General features: G+C 42.0%; 2 protein-coding genes across 2 annotated transcripts in view; both read right to left on the reverse strand.

Moving 5' to 3' along the window:
- LOC126354547 (cuticle protein 16.5-like) overlaps nt 1–5713 on the reverse strand; it is a 45233-nt gene extending 39520 nt beyond the window's left edge. Inside the window, exon 1 of the mRNA XM_050004289.1 lies at nt 5667–5713. Within this exon, the coding sequence (XP_049860246.1) occupies nt 5667–5678 (12 nt within the window). The 5' untranslated portion in view covers nt 5679–5713. The remainder of the gene's footprint in view (nt 1–5666) is intronic.
- Nucleotides 2013–22058, reverse strand: part of LOC126354549 (cuticle protein 16.5-like) — a 29505-nt gene continuing 9459 nt past the window's right edge. The window contains exon 2 of the mRNA XM_050004290.1: nt 2013–2361. Coding sequence (XP_049860247.1) covers nt 2110–2361 — 252 coding nt within the window. The 3' untranslated portion in view covers nt 2013–2109. The remainder of the gene's footprint in view (nt 2362–22058) is intronic.

Here is a 22058-nt window from a genome sequence, read left to right on the forward strand (position 1 = left end):
GCCAAGCACCATAAGGTGGTTTGTGGAGTTTGTGTGTAGATTTAGATGTAGATATAGACACAGAGGCATTAAAGCAATGGTGTACGTCCAACCCCTATGACGCACAAATCTGATCTAGCTAATAGTAAAGATTGCCCGCGCCGTTCCTGATATTCAGGTCAGACAACAAGCAGACGCTGCTTCCAGACGGCATATTTTCTGATTTGATTTTCAGGATAATGTGAGGTAATAACCTCCATCCCCTTGTACATTGACGGATGCGGAGGGAAACATCGAAGAAAAACTTTCGTATGGACTGAATAAATAGTCATTTCTAGGGCTGTAAATGGTTTTAGTGTTCATCTACGAAAGTAGGCAGCCATCTAGTCATAAGCTTTACTCTAACCTCAATATAAATAACAAACAAACTCTAACGGTGTTTCTTCGCCGAATTGCTTCTTAACGCAGACATTATCTCGTAACAAAGTATCTTCACACTACGTACAAGCATGACAAAAATAAGAATTTCGTATGTTCTCTTCCTTCAATGCTGAAATATTTTCGTTAGGTAAGATATCGGCGTATATCTTAATATGAGCTTGACCGCAGTCAGAGAAGTGCTCCAACCTTGGTCGGATTGTGATGTAATAATACTTTATTGTACAGTGCAAATCGTTATGTTCAAAACTCGATAAGTCTTACTGCATCTAGTACTTGTAGAGAGCTCCAGATCCGTTATTATGTTCAACATAGGAAACTGTTCTTGGTTCACGTATTTTTCACGTTCGCACAGGGGTATCACACAGACAGGTGCTCTGGGAATGAAGTTCCTGTTCAGACTTATGTTGTGCTTAGTTTCATAAAATCAGTTAGGCTGAATCGTACTACGATTCCTTTTCTTATCTGAATCTGTGTTCAGTTTTTTAAAAACACTGGCGATGGGATTGTAAGTCTTCATCCTCTCTCCAACTACCAACTTAATCATTAGCTCTGTCATTTGGTGTCGAATGTCAATACATGCCTATTCGCCATAGAACTGAATAAGCTAACTGTCTATCGTCTTACTACAGTAGAGGAGGATCCAGCACCTCTGCAGCCTCACCTACACTACGCACCCGCCATCCGTAATGCTGGAATTCAATATGGTGTTGCCCCATCCTTATCTTCATGACAGCTTCCACTCTCGCAGGCATACGTTCAATCAGGTGCTGGAAGGTTTCTTGGGGAATGGTTGTGCATACATCACAGAGTACTACACTGAGGAGAGGTATCGATGCCGGTCGGTGAAGCCTGGCACGAAGTCAGCGTTAAAAAAACGTCCCAAATGCGTTCAATGGGACTCAGGTCAGGACTCTGTGCAGGGCAATCCAGTACAAGGATGTTACTGTCCTGTAACCACTCCGCCACAGGCCGTGCATTATTAACAGGTGCTCGATCGTGTTGAAAGATGCAATCGCCATCCCCAAATTGCTATTCAACAGTGGGAAGCAAGAAGGCGCTTAAAATATTAATTTAGGCCTGTGCTGTGATAGCGCCACGTAAAACAATAAGGTGTGCAAGCCCCTTCCATGAAAAACACGACCACACTATAACACCACCGCTTCCAAATTTTACTGTTGGAACTACACACCTGGCAGATGACGTTCAGTGGGCGTTCGCCATAAACACACCTTGCCATCGGAGCGCCACATTGTGTACCGTGATTCGTCACTCCAACATTTTTTCCACTGTTCATTTGAGCAATGTTTGCGCTCCTTACACCAAGTGAGGCTTCGTTTGTCCTTTAACCTCATGATGTGTGTCTTATGAGCAGCTGCTCGACCATGAAATCCACCTCCCGCCTAACTGTCATAGTGCTTGCAGTGGATCCTGATGCATTTTGCAATTCCTGTGTGATGGTCTGGATAGATGTCTTCGTATTACACATTACGACCCTCTCCAAGAGTCGGCGGTCTCTGTCAGTCAAAACTTACTTGGACATCTCAAGATAATATGACCGTCTTGGTATCAGAATAAATAAATATAAACATTAATTTATCATGAAAAGTCACTTTATTTGCTCCATTGCTGCGCACATGTCAGCGAAACAGTGGGTAAATAAATAGCTGGCTTTTTATGAAGTGCGTCTTCTCAGAAGTAGTGCGTCTTGACGACGGCGGGAGCTGCGGCGTAGGCTACAGGGGCGTGGTAGGCGGGGGCGGCGTAGGCCACAGCAGGGGCGGCGTAGGCCACAGCGGGGGCGGCTACGGCGGCCTTGACGACAGCGGGGGCGGCGTAGGCCACGGGGGCGGCGGCCACCGCGGGGGCGGTGTAGGCGACAGCAGGCGCGCCCAGGAAGCCGGGGGCGGCGGCGGCGACGGCCAGCACGGCGGCGAGGACGATCTGTGATGACAAAGAATGAGTTACAATGGTGACAGAATATTATGAAATCTTTTTTAATGGACAGTTAAAAGTCTATCGTAATATGTCCAAAAGTATATGAGTCATTACTCTATCAGTTCTGAGACATAAGAATGATATTCAGGAACCGCAACGAATGCCTTTTTTCATATCACACATGTCCATTATAGCGTGAAAAATTTGAAGCGAAATGTGGAAAATCAGTTCCTACCCTATTTTTCATATGTGTAAGCTTCTTTTGCGGAGCATATGGGACATAATGCCCATAACATACGGTGGTTATGTTTCTATTATATGAGAGCTGGACAGCTGAAATGGAAGTCATTAGTGATTTGGCCAACATATTCTTCCTTCACGATATCTCACAGACTTGATTAAAAATATTAATTGCATCGAATTAACATCAGAAATACTTTTGTAGCTTTCTGGCTACAAAATCTCGTATAGTATTAGAAACGTTTATCCACTTCCAATGGTACTCCTAAGATTTGTGGTAGGTAGATTGACAAGACTTGCATGTTATATCCCACCTGCCCCTAGGCTTGGTGCCACGAGGTTTATTCACCCCGTATAACGAGTGGTACACATACTTGTACAATGTAGGATGTAAATCTACATCTTTACTCCGCAAGATTACGTAATATGGCAGATGTTATTTTATGGATTACCGTCATTTATCCCTGTTTCTTGTTCAAGGTGTGGATGGTACTTAGGAAGACTGATTGTTGGTAAGCCTCCATGCTTACTTGAACCTCTCTAAGGTTACTTTCGCGGCCCTTTCGCGTGATGTACACAGGAGAAAGCAATATTTTGGCTGATTTTTTTTATTAACATACGCCCTGTTTCCCAACACCTCCCTCGTATCGCCTTGGTTGGGTACCTGTGTGACGTTATTGCGCTTGCTAGAACCTGTGACGAAACACACTGTTTTTCTTTGAATCTCAATTGCCTCTGTCAGTCCTATCTCGTACGGTTCCCACACTAAGGGGCAACAGTGAAGAATCAGTTGAAAAAGGGCACTGTAAGCGACATCCGTCGTGAGTGGAGTATACTAGTGGAGTATACTTCCTCGTAATATTCCAATGAATCCCATCTGCCATTCCTACGATTAGTTTTATGTGGTCGTTCCATTTACTCCCAGATATGTAACGGATGTTACCACTTCCAGTGATCGTTATTCAAACGTGTAATCAAACAGTAAGGAATATTTCCGCTCCTTACGCGCAACGCGCTTCACTTGTTTATATTGAGAATCCCATAAAAATCCTTGTATAAATCAGCTATCCTCTACATGTAGTTACAGATTTCCACTGCTGTATGTTCTCACGATTTCTAATCCCACTGTCAGTCCTTCTGGTACAAGTCGCAAAATCATTTGCGGACCTCTTCATAAAGCTTCCAACGTTAGCCACTAGATCATTTATATATACTATGTACAATAAACGGCTATAGCTATTTCTGAACATTTTGTTCTTTTAAGAACAATTTTCTGTTCCTTAGGTGAACAGGAGGTTTACGTTCGAAACGAGTAAATTGCAGCATGCGTTGGATTTGGGAACAGACCACATTCCTTATTCTCCCATGAGTTTATTATACGGATACAGCCATGTGAACTAAACCATTAAAGGAAAGATAAATACTCTGCCATTTTTTCAATGTAAAATGAAGTTTCTCTGCACAGCACGAAGATCTAATTCAGCCACGGGCAACCTTAAGTGACCTGCTGGCCTCATACTCGTAACTTACTTAAGTTCGCGGCCAACTCGTCACGTGACGCGACATCAGCGCTCCTAGCACATAAAGTGTGAACTATAACGTCCGTTTATGGGATGACGAACCAATGTGTATAGCACCACTTTCCCTATATGTCAAACCAACATATTATTCCTCAAAATACGCGTTTCTGATATGTTCTAAGTGATTGCCTCATCATCGGCTATAGGAAATTTGTAAGCACAGAGACTTGACATTTGGAGAGGGTGTGCTTCATATATTTTTTGCGTCGTTCATTGAAGGGATTCTTCGAAAGTCCACCACTAGCGGGATGAAATAGAGGTTGAACGGTTTTTTTGAAAATTTTCGCTATTAACACAATTTTAAGTTAGAGCAACGAAAACTGGTACGTTGTTTCTCCGTTAGAAACAAAGAAATACGTGTTTCAGCGTTTATGGAAATATAACTGCTACAGGGATGAGATAGTGGGTGAAAGCTTTTCGAAAAAACAAATCATCATTAAAGAACCATTAATGCATTTTCGAAGCTACATCTATGGAAATTGGTATTTGAGTGATTGGTTACAAAAGAAAGAAATACGTGCTTCAGTATTTTTTTGGAAATTCAACGCTTAGCTAGGAGGAATGGAGGATGAAAATTTTTAACTGCTAAGAATAGGAACTGGAAATTTGCGGGGGGAGGTTGTTGATCTTATATTGTAGGCAGTGTTTAAGACGAGATTGCTCGAAATTCCATCCCGAAGGGGGTAAAGTAGGAGATGAAAGAATTTTTGAAAATATGTCAGTATTAAGTAAATAGCTAGAAATACTGAGAGAGATATTTAGTTTCTCGGTAGGAAATAAAAAAATAAATGCTGCATCTTTTAGGAAATTCATCCCCTAAGGGATGAATTAGAGGATGAAACTTTTTATTAAAATATTTCGTTATATAAAACATATTTAAAGCTAAATCTATGAAAACAGGTATTTGATATCTGAGGGAATGTATTGGGGAAAAGAAGTTTTTTTGGAAATATAACCCCAAGAACTCAAAAGACAGGATTAACAAAGGACTCTGACTCCAGCTTTTAGGTCAAAGGTACTTTCGGCAAAGACCAGACTCCAATAGCTTAAGCAGCGTGAAAAGTTACGAAGATGCTGCAATTTGTGGATAACATAAATATTCGATTAAAGAGAACAAAAAAATTCTGTGCAGACCGTACAGTCTACGTGAGCCAAGCAGCAGGCGCTAGGCTATTACATCACAAATTACCTTCAGTTTCCAGTGTTGCAGTATTCTAATACGTCCACAGCACACAGCAAATATCTGCTAACGTTAATATGAGAAAGAACAGAAAAACCAAATACGGCATTGAGATTGTTAGTCTCATTCTATAAACAATTAGTAGTAACTTGGCGGATTTCTTCTGTAGACAGGATTGAAACCAAATGTGTGCCAGATCCGATTGCCGGTTGCTTAGCCGCGACCTAAGTATTCACTGTACACTCAGATCGCTGCTGTGATAAATAGTATTAACTGGTGCCTGCTGGGTAGCAGTCTCTGGCGGCACTCACCAGCTTGTACATGTTGTGGGGTGTGGTGGTGTCAGCGGCTGGCGGCTACTGTGCCGGGACCAGTCTCTCGCCGCCTTTTATACTCGCCCGCGCCCCCGCCACGGACCTGCCTCATTGCCAACAGCCGAGCACTCTGCGTAACACCTTGCCGGATACGCCCATCAGGTGGGCCACACACGGCCGAAACCAGGCAGCCGCGTCACTGTTTCTTTGCATACATGTGTTTACAGTTGCGACAGCTTAAGAGCCTTCGAGAATGTTCCCTAAAAGCGTGCGTGAAGTTACTTACGCCACACATTGGTTGGTTCTTATATATTAGGAGTTACAGGGCGGACTATACTTTATTAACTATTTTTACGTCTAAATCCCTGATGGTGTAAAGTGGTAAAACCTGAAATGAAAAACTTCCCTTCGATTTCCGCTTTACTGCAAACTACACTGAAGAGCCAAAGAGACTCGTACACCTGCCTAATATCTTCTAGGGCTCCGCGAGCACGCAGAAATGCCTCAGCGCAACGTGGCATGGACTCGACTGATGTCTGAAGTAGTGCTGGAAGGAAGTGACACTATGAACTCTGTAGGGCTGGCCAAGAATCCGTAAGAGTACGAACTGGTATAGATCTGTTCAGAACGGCACGTTGAAAGCCTTCCCAGTTATGCTCAATAATGTCCATGCCTGGGGAGTTTGGTGGTCAGAGGAATTGTAAAACTCGAAAGAGTGTTCGTGGAGCCACTCTGTAGCAGTTATGGACGTTTGTGGTGTCATGTTGTCCTGCTGGAATTGTCCAAGTCCGTCGGAATGCACAATGGATGTGAGTGACTGTGACAGGGTACTTAAAATGTGAATTACACACCCCAATATTTTCTTATTAAAAAGTTGAATAATTTCAAAAGCATTTAATAGATGTAAATTAAAGTGTCACTTACTGTCATTACAAAGTTATTACTAAATCAGGCGTTATAGGGGAGAGAGTGTGGCAGATATGATACACGAGTTGGGATGGAAGTCATTATAGCATAGACGTTTTTCGTCGCGGCGAGACCTTTTTACGAAATTTCAGTCACCAACTTTCTCTTCCGAATGCGAAAATATTTTGTTGAGCCCAACCTACATAGGTAGGAATGATCATCAAAATAAAATAAGAGAAATCAGAGCTCGAACAGAAAGGTTTAGGTGTTCGTTTTTCCCGCTCGCTGTTCGGGAGTGGAATAGTAGAGAGATAGTATGATTGTGGTTCGATGAACCCTCTGCCAAGCACTTAAATGTGAATTGCAGAGTAGTGATGTAGATGTAGATATTATAAGCTATAGGAACGTTATAAATATTCGCTATAAATTCGAGGAACCGATGTCTTCGTGGAAAAGCAGTATTATAACTGTTGCTCTATTGTGCGAGATACAAACAGGCAGTCGGTCAGGAAGTGTCAAGGCCCGCACAGAACTAATCGAGCAATGGGCTTGATCTGCTACAGTGCCAGTACATTCACGAGTTTCGCAGAAAGTCGAGCGTTATGTACTGTAAAATTTTATCGGAATTTTTACAATATCGTCAGTTATAAATGTCTGTCAATAAAGGCATCATGAATGTATCAGAAGCTGCAGATTCATTATAAAGTGCAGCGCCGAAGGTTATGTTCATAGATGCAGTTGTTTGTTACGAAAGGCTGCTTGCTGCAAAATAACATGATTGCATAGGAATCTTTAACGACAATTTTTCGTGAAGCAGTGTTGATGATTGAAGAAATTTACAGATGTGCTATGGTCATGCTGGCTGAAAAAATACTTGTGACTGATGATGAACAGGCTCAAGAAAATAAAAACTGTAAAGCTGAACCTTTCGAAAAGAACGAAAGTGAACCAGAAGAAAAGAAGGCAAGAGTAGTAGATCGTCCTTTTTTGGATTATAAAATTAACATTGTTAATATCGCAAAGGCTCACCTCACGTGGAAAATACAAACATTACAAGAAAAGTATGGAGCGGGTTAAGAGAGAAGGAATATTAATCCAAATGGGGAGAAGAAATGAAACAAGGTGGCAATCAAGTACGCAGCAATCAGTTCTTGGAAGCATGAACATTCTGTTGAAGGCCGAGAGAATTATATATATGAAGACAGTAGCTGTTCTCGAAAGAACAGATACTGTAGATGATCGTGCAGCTTTTCCCAGCAGCTGTCCACATCGAGGTATATCAACAACACCAGTCGGCAGCTAAGGGTTTCAGTTGGTCATCATTTATTCCAGGGAGAAGCTGCACGGTCATCTACAGTATCTGTTCTTTCGAGAACAGTTACTGTCTTCATATATATAGTTAAAGGCTACCCAACCATTGACCTTCGTCTGTGCGAATGCGCACAGGTTGCCCAAACTCTTACTGGAATCGCCAAAGCGTGCGCGAGTAATGAGTGAATGGGCAAATGTCCATAACGTACATTACATAGGTAGAATTCTGGACAGTTGGAAATGTGAGTCTCACGGGAAGATTGCAAGGGATAAGTCCTTGCAGTCTCGCTGTTAACCTGTGTCCTCGGTGGTTCAGATGGATAGGGCGTCTGCCGTGTAAGTAGGAGATCCCAGGTTCGAGTCCCGGTCGGGGCACACATTTTCAGCTGTCCACATCAAGGTATATCAACAACACCAGTCGGCAGCTGAGGGTTTCAGTTAGTCATCATTTACCCGAGAGAATTATTAGCAGTTGACTACACGGAATTTACAACAGTGGGCTTTAGCAGCAGAACAAAAGTTTATAGATTTTGAATTTAAAGCTTCTGACAGTTGGGTTGAAAAATAAGCAGGGCATTCGTCAGCGAAAAGTGACAAGATTTGTTTCAAGCGACAATCGAAGAAATTTTGGCTCCTGCAGACACTTTTCGAATCTAGACGTTAAAACTGTTACCGAATTTCAACAAAAATTTGTTATAAACACTGAGCAGGCAGGTATTTATTGCAGGGTATTTAAAAATACATTTTGCTCTCTATTTTTACGATTCTATGACTTTGTCCGTCTGGAGACATACTACGTAAGTGATTGTTCGTTTACAAGAGACAACCGGTAACTTCAGTCCCCGAATCCAAAAACAGTGAAAGAATATGAGCAAAATTAAAAAAAAAAACGTTGTAATAACGTATACAAATCTGGGAAGCTAGCGACAGAATTGTATAACGACTTTCTCAACCGATGTTTGAAGTCTTGTGTTGGTCAAGAACGGTTTCTTCTCTTAATTATTGACTCTTGGAGTGGACAAGCACAGGCTGAATTATACGACGAAATCTTTCAAGATGATGAGAAATCTTCAGCATGTGCAACTAAAGTGATGTACTCCAACTTGTTCAACCATGTGAAGTCTACTCTTATAGACAAGTAAAAACTCTGATAAAGAGTTAACAATATTGCGCTTATCTTAATGAAAATAACATACAAATAAATTTTCGTGAAGAATGTATAAAAATACAACCAATTGTCCACCATCAGCTGTCAACACCAAAATTTATGGCTAGTACGCTTCTAGGTTTCCTGATGAAAAAGAACTTTTAAGGAATGTCAGCGAAGTATGTTTCCAACAGATCTTTTAACACAAACTTTGATCCTGTGTACAATATCCTTCAAAAATTATGCAAGATGACAAAATATTTTTTTATTTCAATGTTTTTATGACAATTATCATTCTGGTGCTTGCATATGAAATACAAAATTGACAAATAAACATGATACTGTAAACAATTCTATGTAATTGAAACATCACCCAGAATAATGTGACAGTGGTAAGTAGTTCCCCTCCATTTCAAACGCATTTTAAGGTGAACAACTTTTTGAAAGAAAATATTGATGAGTGTAATTCATATTTTAAGTAGCTGTAACGACCATTTCATAAACAGAATAAAGTTATTATGATGTAACTAATAATACTTTAGGTCATTAACTGTATTTAACAGTTATTATCATTTTTAAAACGATTAAAAGAAATGAGGCCGCACCTGGAGGTAGGGAAGATCGAACTCAGATCGTATCACGACAGTCTAGCACACTAGTGACTGAGCTGCTTCACTTATCTCTTGCCTTCTTACTTATGACCTGTATACTTTTATGAGTGTGTATGAGCTACGTTTAATACCTCAGAGCCCTTTTTCTCGGAATTTTCTGTATAGTGAGCTTTCTGGCGTTAGGAACTATGATTGCAGGCCGCAAATGATTTTTTGGGATATCTGTGCATGATGCACTCGTGACAGGGTGGTCCCTCCAGGCACGTAATTCTCCAAAATGTCGCCTTTTCCTTCCCAAAAGAGAGTCAGCATAACCTTCTCTGGTGATGGTTCTGTTGGAAAATTCTTTGGTTTTGGTGATGAGGAATGGCGCCATTCCTTGCTCGCTCTCTTCGTATTAGGTTGGTGGAAGTGAAGCCAGGTTTCGTTCCCCGTAACGATTCTTGTAAGGAAGCCATTAACTTCTCGTTCAGAGCGCCAAAGAAGTTCTTCACAAGCATCAACACGTTGTTTTCTCATTTCAGGAGTCCGCTGCTGTGGCACCCATCTTGCAGACACTTCGTAAAACTGGAGCACATCATGCACAATGTGGTGTGCTGACTCATGACTAATCTGTAAACATGCTGCAATGTCATTCAGTGTCACTCGACGGTTTTCCTTCACTATGGCTTCAACTGCTGCAATGTTCTGTGGAGTCACAACTCCTTGTGCCTGACCTGGACGAGGGGCATCTTCCACTGAAGTCACACCATTTGCGAACTTCCTACACCATTCGTAGATTTGCTGCTGTGACAAACATGCATCACCGTACCGAATCTTCATTCGTCGATGAATTTCAATAGATTTCACACCTGCACTGCGAATAACAGAACGCTGTTCTTCCCTGGTCAAAGTGGGGCGGAAATGTTTATACTGATACTGCGACGGTATGTGTGCATCTGCACTATGCTGCGACCTGCAGGCCATTCTGCACGCTGTTTGTAGCACGCTAACCAACTTACAGGATAACAGCGCAAATTTTCGATTTGTTATTACAAATTTAAGGTTTTAATTTGACTCACTGTCGTATCTGTAACATTGGGAGACCATTGGCAGGCTACTTTTACTCAGGTAATTTCGTGCATATTAAATTTACTACCCATGTGGTTTATGGTTTCCACCAGATGATGAAGTGCATTGTACTAGGCTTTGAACCAAAGTGTCCTAGTGCGAGAGGATCTCTCCTTTTATTCTTCCGTGGATGTTTCTCGCAATTGATGGGCCAAATGAAATTCCTTGAACCAACGACTGAATTATTTGTATCGCGTATAATGCCATCTTATCCCACATCAAAAGAAACACATATTGACAGGAAAAGTTAATTCTAAAAACATTCCCGATTAAAGCGTGGTTTTCCAATATCTCTAAACATCGCTTTCTGTCAGGCAGTATGCTTTTGAGGTCAACAAGGTCGTCCGGTGAATATTACCGCTGCTGGTCTACAGTCGAGACAACGATGGGCTCTGTATCTAAGGCCAGTAAGTATAATAACGCTCTTAAGTAGACATCTATCAAGTTATTGTTCGACAACGTGGTTTCTCTCTTAGTAGACCAACCACTCTGTTTCGCAGATGTACTACAACGTACACTAGTATTATATGCGAATGTCAAGTGTCTTTTTACCATTATGCTATGTCTGGCATTCCTGGATATCCTCCCCATGAACGCAGTCTTCTATGGGTAGGTACTTGCTTGCTGACCAAGACCAAGATACAATATCAAATAAAGAACTCAAAAGAACATTACTACTCGTATATATTCAAGTGCGTGTACTTCAGAAAGTGTAGGGAAACCTTATGAAACTAAAAGAATAGGTTTATTCTGAAACAAAATCGAGTCAACAACCAGCAGAAAGGCATATTTGCTAATCTGTGAAATCAAAATCTGCTGCTGGCAACAATCAATATCTAATATCTTGGGAAATCCTTAGAACACTGTTCACCAGTAGTTGAGACGTTGCTGCTTATACGTAACCCACTCTTCAAAGTAAGCTTCCTAGACCCAATGAATGAGGAGGGTTTCTGCAAAGACACACTGCACGTTTCAGCTGGTCCAAGCATTATCGATGGGGTTCATGTCAGGAGAAGGGCAGGAAGATATCCTGACCTCCAATTATCATCGACAGTGAGGAGGGACGTCCAGTTTCGTTTCATGATACCGACCCAAACAGTGACTGACCGGTCTCCCATCGTAAGGCCAGCCCAATTCTGAAATTGCCTTTGATCCAACTTTCATTCCATGTGTTCCCTTTTCCACCTTCTTCGCCTACCTCGTCGCGGGAGGCTTGTATTGCTCTCTGTAATTAACACCTATATGAAAAACTGTCTAGGTCTAAAGCTCCGCAACCCCTTTCCAAAATCACTTACAGTAGCCAACAAAAAGGCAGCTCGCATCCATTGCTCAAAATAGCTAGCGAAGTTCGAATTATTTATTATATAAAATATGAAAACTAATCAACCTTTAATTAGCATAACGTTGTTAAAGTATAGCGTTATCTATTTATTTTATATCATATTTTTGCATACTTACGTACGAACTTAGTTTCCTGCATTAATCTGTCTTACGAGGCCTGTGTCCTGCAGTGTTCTGCTGATAGCGTTCAAACTCAAGCATACTAGACTACGCGCCCGGGATGTGAGCAAGTGCGGCGATTCGGTCGGGCAGTCGCTTGGGAGTGAAAGACTATTTACAGCTTGTACAGAAACCACACGGCAGTTATAAGATACTAGGGCTGTAAAAGGGAAGCAGTGATTGAGAAGGGAGTGAGACAGGGTTGTAGCCTTTCCTCGATGTTAATCAATCTGTACAATGAGCACGCGTTAAAGGAAACCAAAGAAAAATTTGAACTAGGAGATAAAGTCCAGTGAGAAGAAAAATAAAAACTTTGAGATTTGCCGACGACACTGTAATTCAATCTCTGTTGATCCATCGTGGACAGAGGACATCACCTGTTAAGTAATGGTCAATATCAATGATATTCTCTAATAGCCGTGTAACTAAGATGTTATTTTATTTTATTTTGACGACAACCAGTTTCAGTATTCCATTATGCCATCTTCAGGCCCATGCGCGTTTCTCAGTATAAACGATAATGCCATACAGTCCCTGGATTTCGTGAATTCAAACCGTGTGACAAGTGTTTCATTCGACGATTTTGTAGTTGCTGCCAAGTCTTCGACTCATTTCTGAAACGGTTTGACTTCACGAAATGCAAGGATACAGGGCACTGTATGGCATTATCATTTATTTTGAGAGATGCATATGCAGCCTGGAGATAGTTTAGTGGAATGCCGAAAATGGTTGTCGTCAAAAACAAATCTTAGTTACACGGCTGCTGGAGAATTTAATTGATACTGAGGAACACTAATTCTGTCAGAGACAGCAAAGGACTTGGAAGAGCAATTGAACGAAATGCCCAGTGTCTTGAAAGGAGCATGTAAGATGAGTATCAACAAAAGCAAAACAAAGATAAAGAAATGTAGTCGTTACATTAGGTGGTGCTGATCGAATAAGATCAGGCAACGAGACACTTAAAGCAGTAGATTAGTTTTGCTGTTTGCGCAGCAAAATAAGTAATGATGGCCGAAGTAGAGAGGATATAAAATGTAGGCTGGCAATGGCAAGAAAAGCGTTTCTAAAGAAGAGAAATTTGTTGACACTGAAGGTAGATTAACGTGTCAGGAAGTCCTTTCTGACAGCATTTGTATGGAGTGTAAATATGTGTGGAAGACAGACATGGACAATAAGCCGTTTAGACAAGAAAAGAATAGAAGCTTCTGAAATGTTGTGCGATAGAAATTTGCTGAAGATCAGATGGGTAGATCACGTAATTAATGAGGAGGTACTGGATTGATTTACAGAGAAAAAAAATTGTCGTACAACTTGGGTAGAAGAAAGGATAGGTTGACAGGATACATTCTGAAACATCAAAAGATCACCACTTTAGAACCGAAGGGAAGTGTGGGGGTAAAAAATCGTAGAGGGAGAATAAGAGATGAACAGAGCAAGCAGCTTCAGAAGGATGTTAGTTGCAGTAGTTATTCGGAGATGAAGAGCGTTGCACAGGATAGAATAAAATGGAGAGCTGCACAACAACGACAATAACATTTTACTAGTAAACACGATACGATTGACATTTTACCACCGCATTCACATAAATACTTTCGGAACGAAACTGCAACGCGAGATCATTTTTACCTATGGGATTTACGTTTTTCTTTTGTTTTATTTCGCGCACATATATTGCTTTACTACGTTTTAGTACAAATTTAGCTAGTTTAGCTAACATAAGCAACAAGCGAGTGGCGATAATTCTGAATCAGGTCGGAAGAAAGGAGACTGCTAGTGTGTTCCCTTGCAATAACCTGCTTAAACTATTAAGGAAAAAATCATTTGATTTAGTAGTGATTTACAGACCTCGACAAAAAACAAAAAGTCTGCGAGAGCATATGTTTTTCTTTTACAGTTGAGTTACTAACACCCTTTTTCCTCCCGGGGCGCTGAAACGTATGACTTCAAAAGACAAAAAGCATCATTGTTGGTCAACCGTAGAACCTGGCTGTATATTCAGATTTTTGAAAGTTCTACAATCTTGTACTACGTAACTTGAGGTAGCTCTTTTGTATTACGTAGCGTTTATCGAGAGAGCGCTGGCTGAATACATTTTTACTGAATTTAGCCGATGGCATTTGAACGGCTGAACTGACATTCCTGGAAAATAGCTGAAAACCATCCAGATTAAATCAGATATTGAATAAAATCCGATCTTTCGTTTGGGAGCTAAGATGCCACACGCGAATATTTCGTAAGGGAGCTGTGATGCCACAGCAAACTTGTACACCCATCTGTATGCGTCGGGAGCTAAAAAGAGTACCATTCTCTTTTTTAAGAAAAAAGTTTGCATTGCTGTCACCCAGGTCATGCCAGCAGAGAAAACGTTTCTCCTAATATTCCCAATTGGATAACCCTTTTGCCTCGCCTTCAGCTTGTGGTGAGGGTTTATCGCAAAATTTATTGGTAGAAAAAAAAGAGCATTAGAATCGTAATATTTTAATAGACAGTCCAGTGTTAAGCGGGTTCTATAGAACTTTATCCAAATATAACATAAATTAAAGTAACATTAATTTGTGTTTGTTTGCTACGTGTTATTTTACTCATACTTAAGATTAAATAACATGTCATCCTTGAGAGTAGGGTAAGTTTATTTGTGTCAAAAGTTAACATATTGTTGAATGTTCTGTGCGACGGTGTAAGAAATATCGTAATTTTATTCAATGAACATTGCCGAAGTACAGACAGTTTACGCAACCCTTAGGTGTGTCGATATTTGTACGCGTGGTAAAAGGGTCTCGAGAGTTTTGAGTTCTATGGGTATGAGAATCTGTGACTACTTACCAGATAGTGTATAAAACACAAGCAGTGCATACTGTGTAATCAGTTTATCTCAAAGGTAATTTTTTTCTTTTTTGGGGCAGAGAATTCGAATAAGACCAACATTCATACGTCCACCGACGTGTTCGCCTGATATATTCCCCCTCCCACTTTTTTTTAAAACTGTCGATCGCTTTAAACTGACACTGTATCCCATTAGGTTCCTGTATCGTTGTATGTGATTAGCTTGTGGTAACTGAACCAAACATCATAACACACTGTTGCATTAATTAGGTGTCGTTGTTAGCAAATCATAGCAATAGTAATCATGTGACGTTACCGTAACCCCACAGAAAATGATATCGTAAAATAAGGCCACGCTCAGTCATAAATCATTATTTTTATTTCGATTCACAATGGATTTCGAGCCCTCGGTGTTTGTATTCAGGTGCTTGATCATTCCATACCACTTTCTGATTTTAAGTTACTACTGATCCTGTTAAAAGTACACTGATAAGCCAAAACATTATGACCACTGCCAACCATGACGCTTTACACTATCCTAGGGATGGTGGTGGTGGTTAGTGTTTAACGTCCCGTCGACAACGAGGTCATTAGAGACGGAGCGCAAGCTCGGGTTAGGGAAGGATTGGGAAGGAAATCGGCCGTGCCCTTTCAAAGGAACCAACCCGGCATTTGCCTGAAACGAATTAGGGAAATCACGGAAAACCTAAGTCAGGATGGTTGGCGACGGGATTGAACCGGCGTCCTCCCGAATGCGAGTCCAGTGTACCAACCACTGCGCCACCTCGCTCGGTCCATCCTAGGGAGGATATGGGTTGTAAATGGGGAAATTCATTGAGATGAGCGATTTTGACAAAAGGAAGATTGTTATTACCTAGAGCCTGTGAACGAGTATCTCGGAAACGGCGGAGCTAATCGAATGTTCACGTGCTACTGTCGTGAGCATCTACGGAAAGAGGTAGAAAGACACTGGAACTACCACAAGGCGCTAAATGGTTGGACCTCCACGACTCTTCACAGAACGTGGGTTTCGGAGGCTTGTCTGCTCTTTAAAGAAGGATAGATTTTTGTGTGTGCCATCTCTGCAGAAAAATCACAATGCTGGTCTACGCACAAGTGTTTCGGGACACACCGTTCGTCGTTCATTGTTGAACATCGAGCTCTGCAGCAGACCAACATTTCGTGTTCACATGTTAACCCAACGACATTGTCAATCACGATTGCAGTGGATAGGAGACCATCGAGATTCGACCTTCGATCAATGGAAACGTGTCGGCTCGCGAATCACATTTTTGCTAAGCTAGGTAGATAGTGGTCTCTACAAAGGCCGTCAACGAGGTGAACGATGGCTCGAAACGTGCAACGCGCCATGGACGCAGGCTGGTGGGAGCAGTACTACGGTGTGGGAGACATTCTCCTATCCTTGCACTCAACCTGTGGTAGTAATAGAAAACACACTGACAGCTGAGAACCACCTGCATCCCTTCCAATTGTCGGTGTTTCGGAGCCAGAATCGTGCTGTAGTTGTACGAGGAGCATTATAATGAACTCACGTTGCTGTGTCGGCGTCCAAATTCGGCTGATGCAAAGCTTGGTGCGTAGACATCTAAAGCCACATTCATTCACAAACCTACCAACAAACTGTCAGATCCGAGATCTGGAATCAATGATGTATTTCATTCGAAAGACGGGAAAACAAGCTATTGAGCAGGTGATCATAATTTTTTGGCTCATCAGTGTATATTCCATGGTATGTACTTGGGGAACCAGTAGTAACCTCAAATCAGAAAACATTATAGTCTGATCAAGCTGCCGGAAGGTTGAGCCTCTAGGGCTCGAAATGCACAGCGTTTATTGAAATAAAAATGAAGATCTATTACAGAAGGCATTTCTTTCTTCATTTTACGAGAACTGTGCATTCACTTAAGGAACAGTGACAGCATTGGATAAAATCAAGAAATTGTCCTTTTAATCACACCTAAGAGAAGCTCCATACAGCCTTTTGCTAGCTCTCATGAAACGCTGTTACCCGTTAGTCAGATGTCAAGGGCCCGTCCGACATGTTAAAACGTAGCCAAACAACTTGACAAAGTGAATCCGAAACAGAGGGCACTAATTGTTCGGCATCATGTCAATACACGCAAACTTCACTGCGCAGACGCAGTTAGTTTAGCTGAAACGTCCATCGGTGCAACGTTTATCCAAGCCGGGTCTGTAACAGGTCTTCACGGTCACACACCCAGGTCTTTCGATGTTAAGTGTTTTGTGCAAATGAGCACACAGCAGAACGCGGACATGCGTTAGAGGCTTTGCGCTGTTATCACATTATCCTGCCTCATAGCGCCTGACAGCCAATTTCAACCTGTAACTGTAGTTTATAAGTCATCTCAAATCAATACCTCATATCGCTCTGTCACTGGAAATGATCTTCCCCGTTTGTGGCTGAATAACGGATAATACGCAACTGATTATGCTCGCTTACCTTCAGTAGAGAGTAAGACCTATGCAGTTCAATATCCCTTCGCCGACAAGGTCACTATAGGCGTATCCCTTGCTCGTATAGGGGAAGCTTGCGGAAAGAAATCGGACATATCCATATCAAAGGAACCCCCTTATCACTCACATGAATCAACCACGGAGAACCTACATGTGAGTGGTTAGATGTGCATTCGTACTAGCGTTCTCCCAGATATGAATCCAGTTTCTTAGCATTACTCCAACTCGCTCAATAGTTTCAATCTGATGGAACTACAACCAGAACTCAGTGGTCGGTGGGGTATGTGTCCAATTAGTGCATATCTTCTTTGTTGGTGTCTCAGATGTCCCTGAAGGGATTGAGATCAAATGACTTGTGGTTGTGAGGCACAAATACCCCAGTTTGCTTCTAAATTCATTCTGACATGATTTTGTAATCTTGGGCAATTGTTTTGTGTTGAGAACGGTATAAGTCTCCGAAGATTTACTCCAAGAAAACAAAAGCGTACATATCACCAGCTATTAGGTTTCTTTTAGATACATGCATCGTTTCCCACTGAAAGAGAGTCGAAAGCGGAACATAGAGCGTTCACATCGGTGCCCCATTTTAACTACCCTGTAACGTACCAATTACAATATTCAGTGTGTCCGCACACAATTTTATTGGAGTAAATTTACTGTGTCACTTGGGCAAAGGTAGCGCGGAAGTTAGATACACATGGAAGTGACAAAAGACTTGGCATACCTCCTAATACCGTGTGAGACCTCCACTTAGCCTGCTTAGTGCAGCAGCCCGACGTGACAAGCACTCAATAACTCGTTGAAAGACCCCTCCTGAAATATTAAGCTACGCCGGCGCTACAGCTGTTCATAATTACGAAAGCATTGCCTTACCAGGTTTTTGTGCACGAACTGGCCTCTCGAATATGTCACATAAATATTGAGTGATTGCGAGGTACCAGGGCTAACAGTGTCGTTTACAATAAATTCTTCTCGAATCTTCATGTGGAAATGATGCTCTAAGCCCCCCTTTTTTAACTCCGACTTTAGCTGTTGCACATGGATTAAAAAGAAACGCGAACTGACTATAATCGACCCTGAAAGTGGAGTAGAAAAGGGTTTGACACTTGCAATAATCTAATTGGATAGAAATTACTTAGATAAAGGAAAGTTTCATTAACGTAGTGAGAAATGAAAGGATTCCTCTAGCGATTAACAGAATGAAAGTTCTGTCCAAAATAACAATTTGATTTATTATGACTAAATTCAAAATAATAAACAAAACACATGAAACATTTAGAATACGTTAAATAAATGCTGTGGGGGTGAAGTTGTCCATAAACTAGATTGTGACATTTATGACCAAGTGGTATGTGAAGTCAATTCCTTGCAACTCAAATCTTAAGAGAAAAACCCAGCCAGCCAAACTTTAATTGCTGCTACAGTAAGGAGAACTCAGACAATGAACACCTAGGACAGAACAAAGTTAGAAAAAACAAGCAGGTGCGCTCCGCTGAGCTCTAATTATCACCTAGTAAAATGCCCTAATCTGCCGGTGCTGCGGACATACATTACCAAGCTGACTTCTTAACTGCAAGGACACGATCTGGAATACCGGAGGCGATGGGTGGTTGCTTCGATGTCCCGTCGTGGTGATGATAATGTCGCGAGTGTAGCCCGAAACAAATTATCCTGGTGTGGTTTTTCCAGGCTAAAGACTTCCTAGCAACACAAATGCGCCTCTGAGGGAGACGAAGAAGGCTCGCTACACATTCACTGACGGTACAGTGAGTGATTTTAACAAGCGAAGTCACACAGTAACTCCGATAAAGTCAACTTTAGCCAAAACTGCTCAAGATGGACAACATAGATCGCTTGTACGCAGAACGCTCAATTGCCAACTGTACTCGAAAAGTTACGTTGAAGTCGAAACTTCAGCAACTTCGTCAAACAGTTACAATTAAATGAAAATATATTAGACAGCCAACGGAAGGCAGGTTGTCCAGCACAGCGAGAGCTCAATCTTGTAACGTACTCCGACCGAAAGGCGAGAGCCGACTCTCTTCAAGAGCACCCGTACAAGCCGAACCCAGAACATTCCCGCCCCCTCGACAGTGGTCGTGGTTGAACGTTCCAATCAGCAACTCGAAAACCGGCGGAAAATTCCCCTCTATTGCCGACGCAGTACTATTCCACCAATGGAGATACTTGGCGCCAATTTCTGCACCGATTTTGCTACGTCAAGGAGTTATTCCCTGAGCAAGCCAATCACAGTTATGATTTTGCAGAAAACGGGGAATTTTGCACGCCAATACTGCCTGGGAACACTAGTCTTTCCCACGCCTCGCTGGTAGCCCGCCAGAAACGGTTTTCAGTAAGTTTCTGATAAGTAACGGAATCTCTCGCCCAGCCGCTCCTTCCGGCCCCTCTGGGCGCGTCGCCGCCGCTCTTATGACAATGTCGGCATCTGGGAAGCATCCACTCTACTCCCTCACACGCGTCGGCTTAACCCTTTCAAGCTCAGCAGAACTCGCCTGTCACCGGACCACCCAGGTGACGAGAGACGTAGCGTGGGAAGTCCGCGTGTGTAGGAATAGCAACTTTTCACCGCATGCAATGAGAGAGGAAAATCGAATTTCTCGGAGTAAGATAGAAATATGAGAGGGGGCTCATGCCACCTCTCATGAGTGATATTTATGTCTGACGATATGCGTGGCCAGATCATTCGCTTGAAACGTCCAGAATGTTCTTAAATCAGTCCTGAGCTGTTGTGGCCTGATGACATATTTGGGAACATGAAGTCCATGAATGGCTGTGAATGGTCTTCGAACAGCCAACCAAATCATTTCCAGTCAATGATCAACTCAGTTGGACGACAGGACCCAGTCAATTCCACGTAAACACAACCCACACCATTACAGAGCCACACCAACTTGACAACTGGGGTCCATGTCTTCGTGGAGTCTGCGCCACACTCGACCATTGCCATCAGCTTTTATCATCTGAAATCGGGGCTCATTTAACCAGGCCATGGTTTCACAGCCGTCCAGGGTCCAGCCGATTTGCCACGAGCACCGGTGTTGCGCTGCAGGTGACGTCGCGCTGTTAGCAAAGGCACTCGCGTCGGTCGTCTGCTGCCATAGTCCGTTATCGCCAAATTTCGCAGCACCGTCCTAACGGATACGTTCGTCGAACGTCCCACATCGATCTATACGGTGAGAGGTAATCCCTCTAATTTGCTATTGTCGGCACACTCTTGACACTGTGGATCTCCGAATATTGAATTCCCTAATGACGTCCTAAATGGAATTTTCCATGTGAACCGTGGATTCTATGGCTCTGGGCACTATGGGACTTAACTTCTGAGGTCATCAGTCCCCTAGAACTTAGTACTACTTAATCCTAACTAACCTAAGGACATCACACACATCCATGCCCGAGGCAGGATTCGAACCTGAGGCCGTAGCGGTCGCGCGGTTCCGGACTGTAGCGCCTAGAACCGCTCGGCCACCCTGGCCGGCCTTGGATTTTAATTTAAAAACCTTTTCTTAAGAGTTTATTTACTAGCGATTCACCAAGAACATTAACGCATTTAATAACACTATGTGAGCGTGGAAGTAGTTGCCAATGGTAACCGAAGAAACAAATTAAAAAATTTATTTTTTCAATAAAAGGAAATTTTATTCCTAAAAGCCTTTTCTTTTAAACAGATTTAAAATTATAATCAGGAAGCACCCTGTAAATATCAAGTTACAATTTATTCAGAGGCAGAAATAACTTTTTTTATATTTTTTTATTTATTTTTTTATAGTGTGAGCTTTTGGGCTGAGAACCTTGCCGCTCCCTTTTAACACGGCCGTAGTCACGACCGCTCACAACAACCTCTGAAAGACTACACTGGTGCAAATCTGCAGCACACCAGATTACTTTAAACTACAAATTTTCACAACTCACACAAACACATAAACTATGCACCCCGTAAGAGGGATGCAAATGGTACAAAACACTCACATTAAAAATTATTTGCCACCTAAAGTGCAACTTGTTTTTAAAAGAACGCTTACGGTGGAAGGGTGGCAACTTTACATACTAAAATGAATGCACTTTTACATAAAATGTACTAACATGCTCTATATTACACATATACCGCCTCTCAAGATGATAGGTAAGATACAAACATCTTTCAGGAATTCGGCCTTTACACCTTAAGCAATGAATTCGTTAACACCGAATCCGACAAACATGACAGAGGCAGCTATTAACGTACGGCAGATTGACAGAGGGAGTACTGAACAACCCGAACCGCCGATTGCTCTAACGCGCCCCAACTCCACAAGGGAAAAATGGACCACCAATTCATAAATAACCACCTTCCCGCGGATGGGAAAACGGAGAAGAATGGTGGGACGATCCTAAACAAAGCGGCTGGTGACCTCACCAACAAGTAGAATTTAACAAATAAATGAAACAGCATATCTCCACTCACTTAGCTTCTAATAAACTGCG

The sequence above is a fragment of the Schistocerca gregaria genome, chromosome 3 (assembly GCF_023897955.1).
Source record: "Schistocerca gregaria isolate iqSchGreg1 chromosome 3, iqSchGreg1.2, whole genome shotgun sequence".
NCBI lineage: Eukaryota > Metazoa > Arthropoda > Insecta > Orthoptera > Acrididae > Schistocerca > Schistocerca gregaria.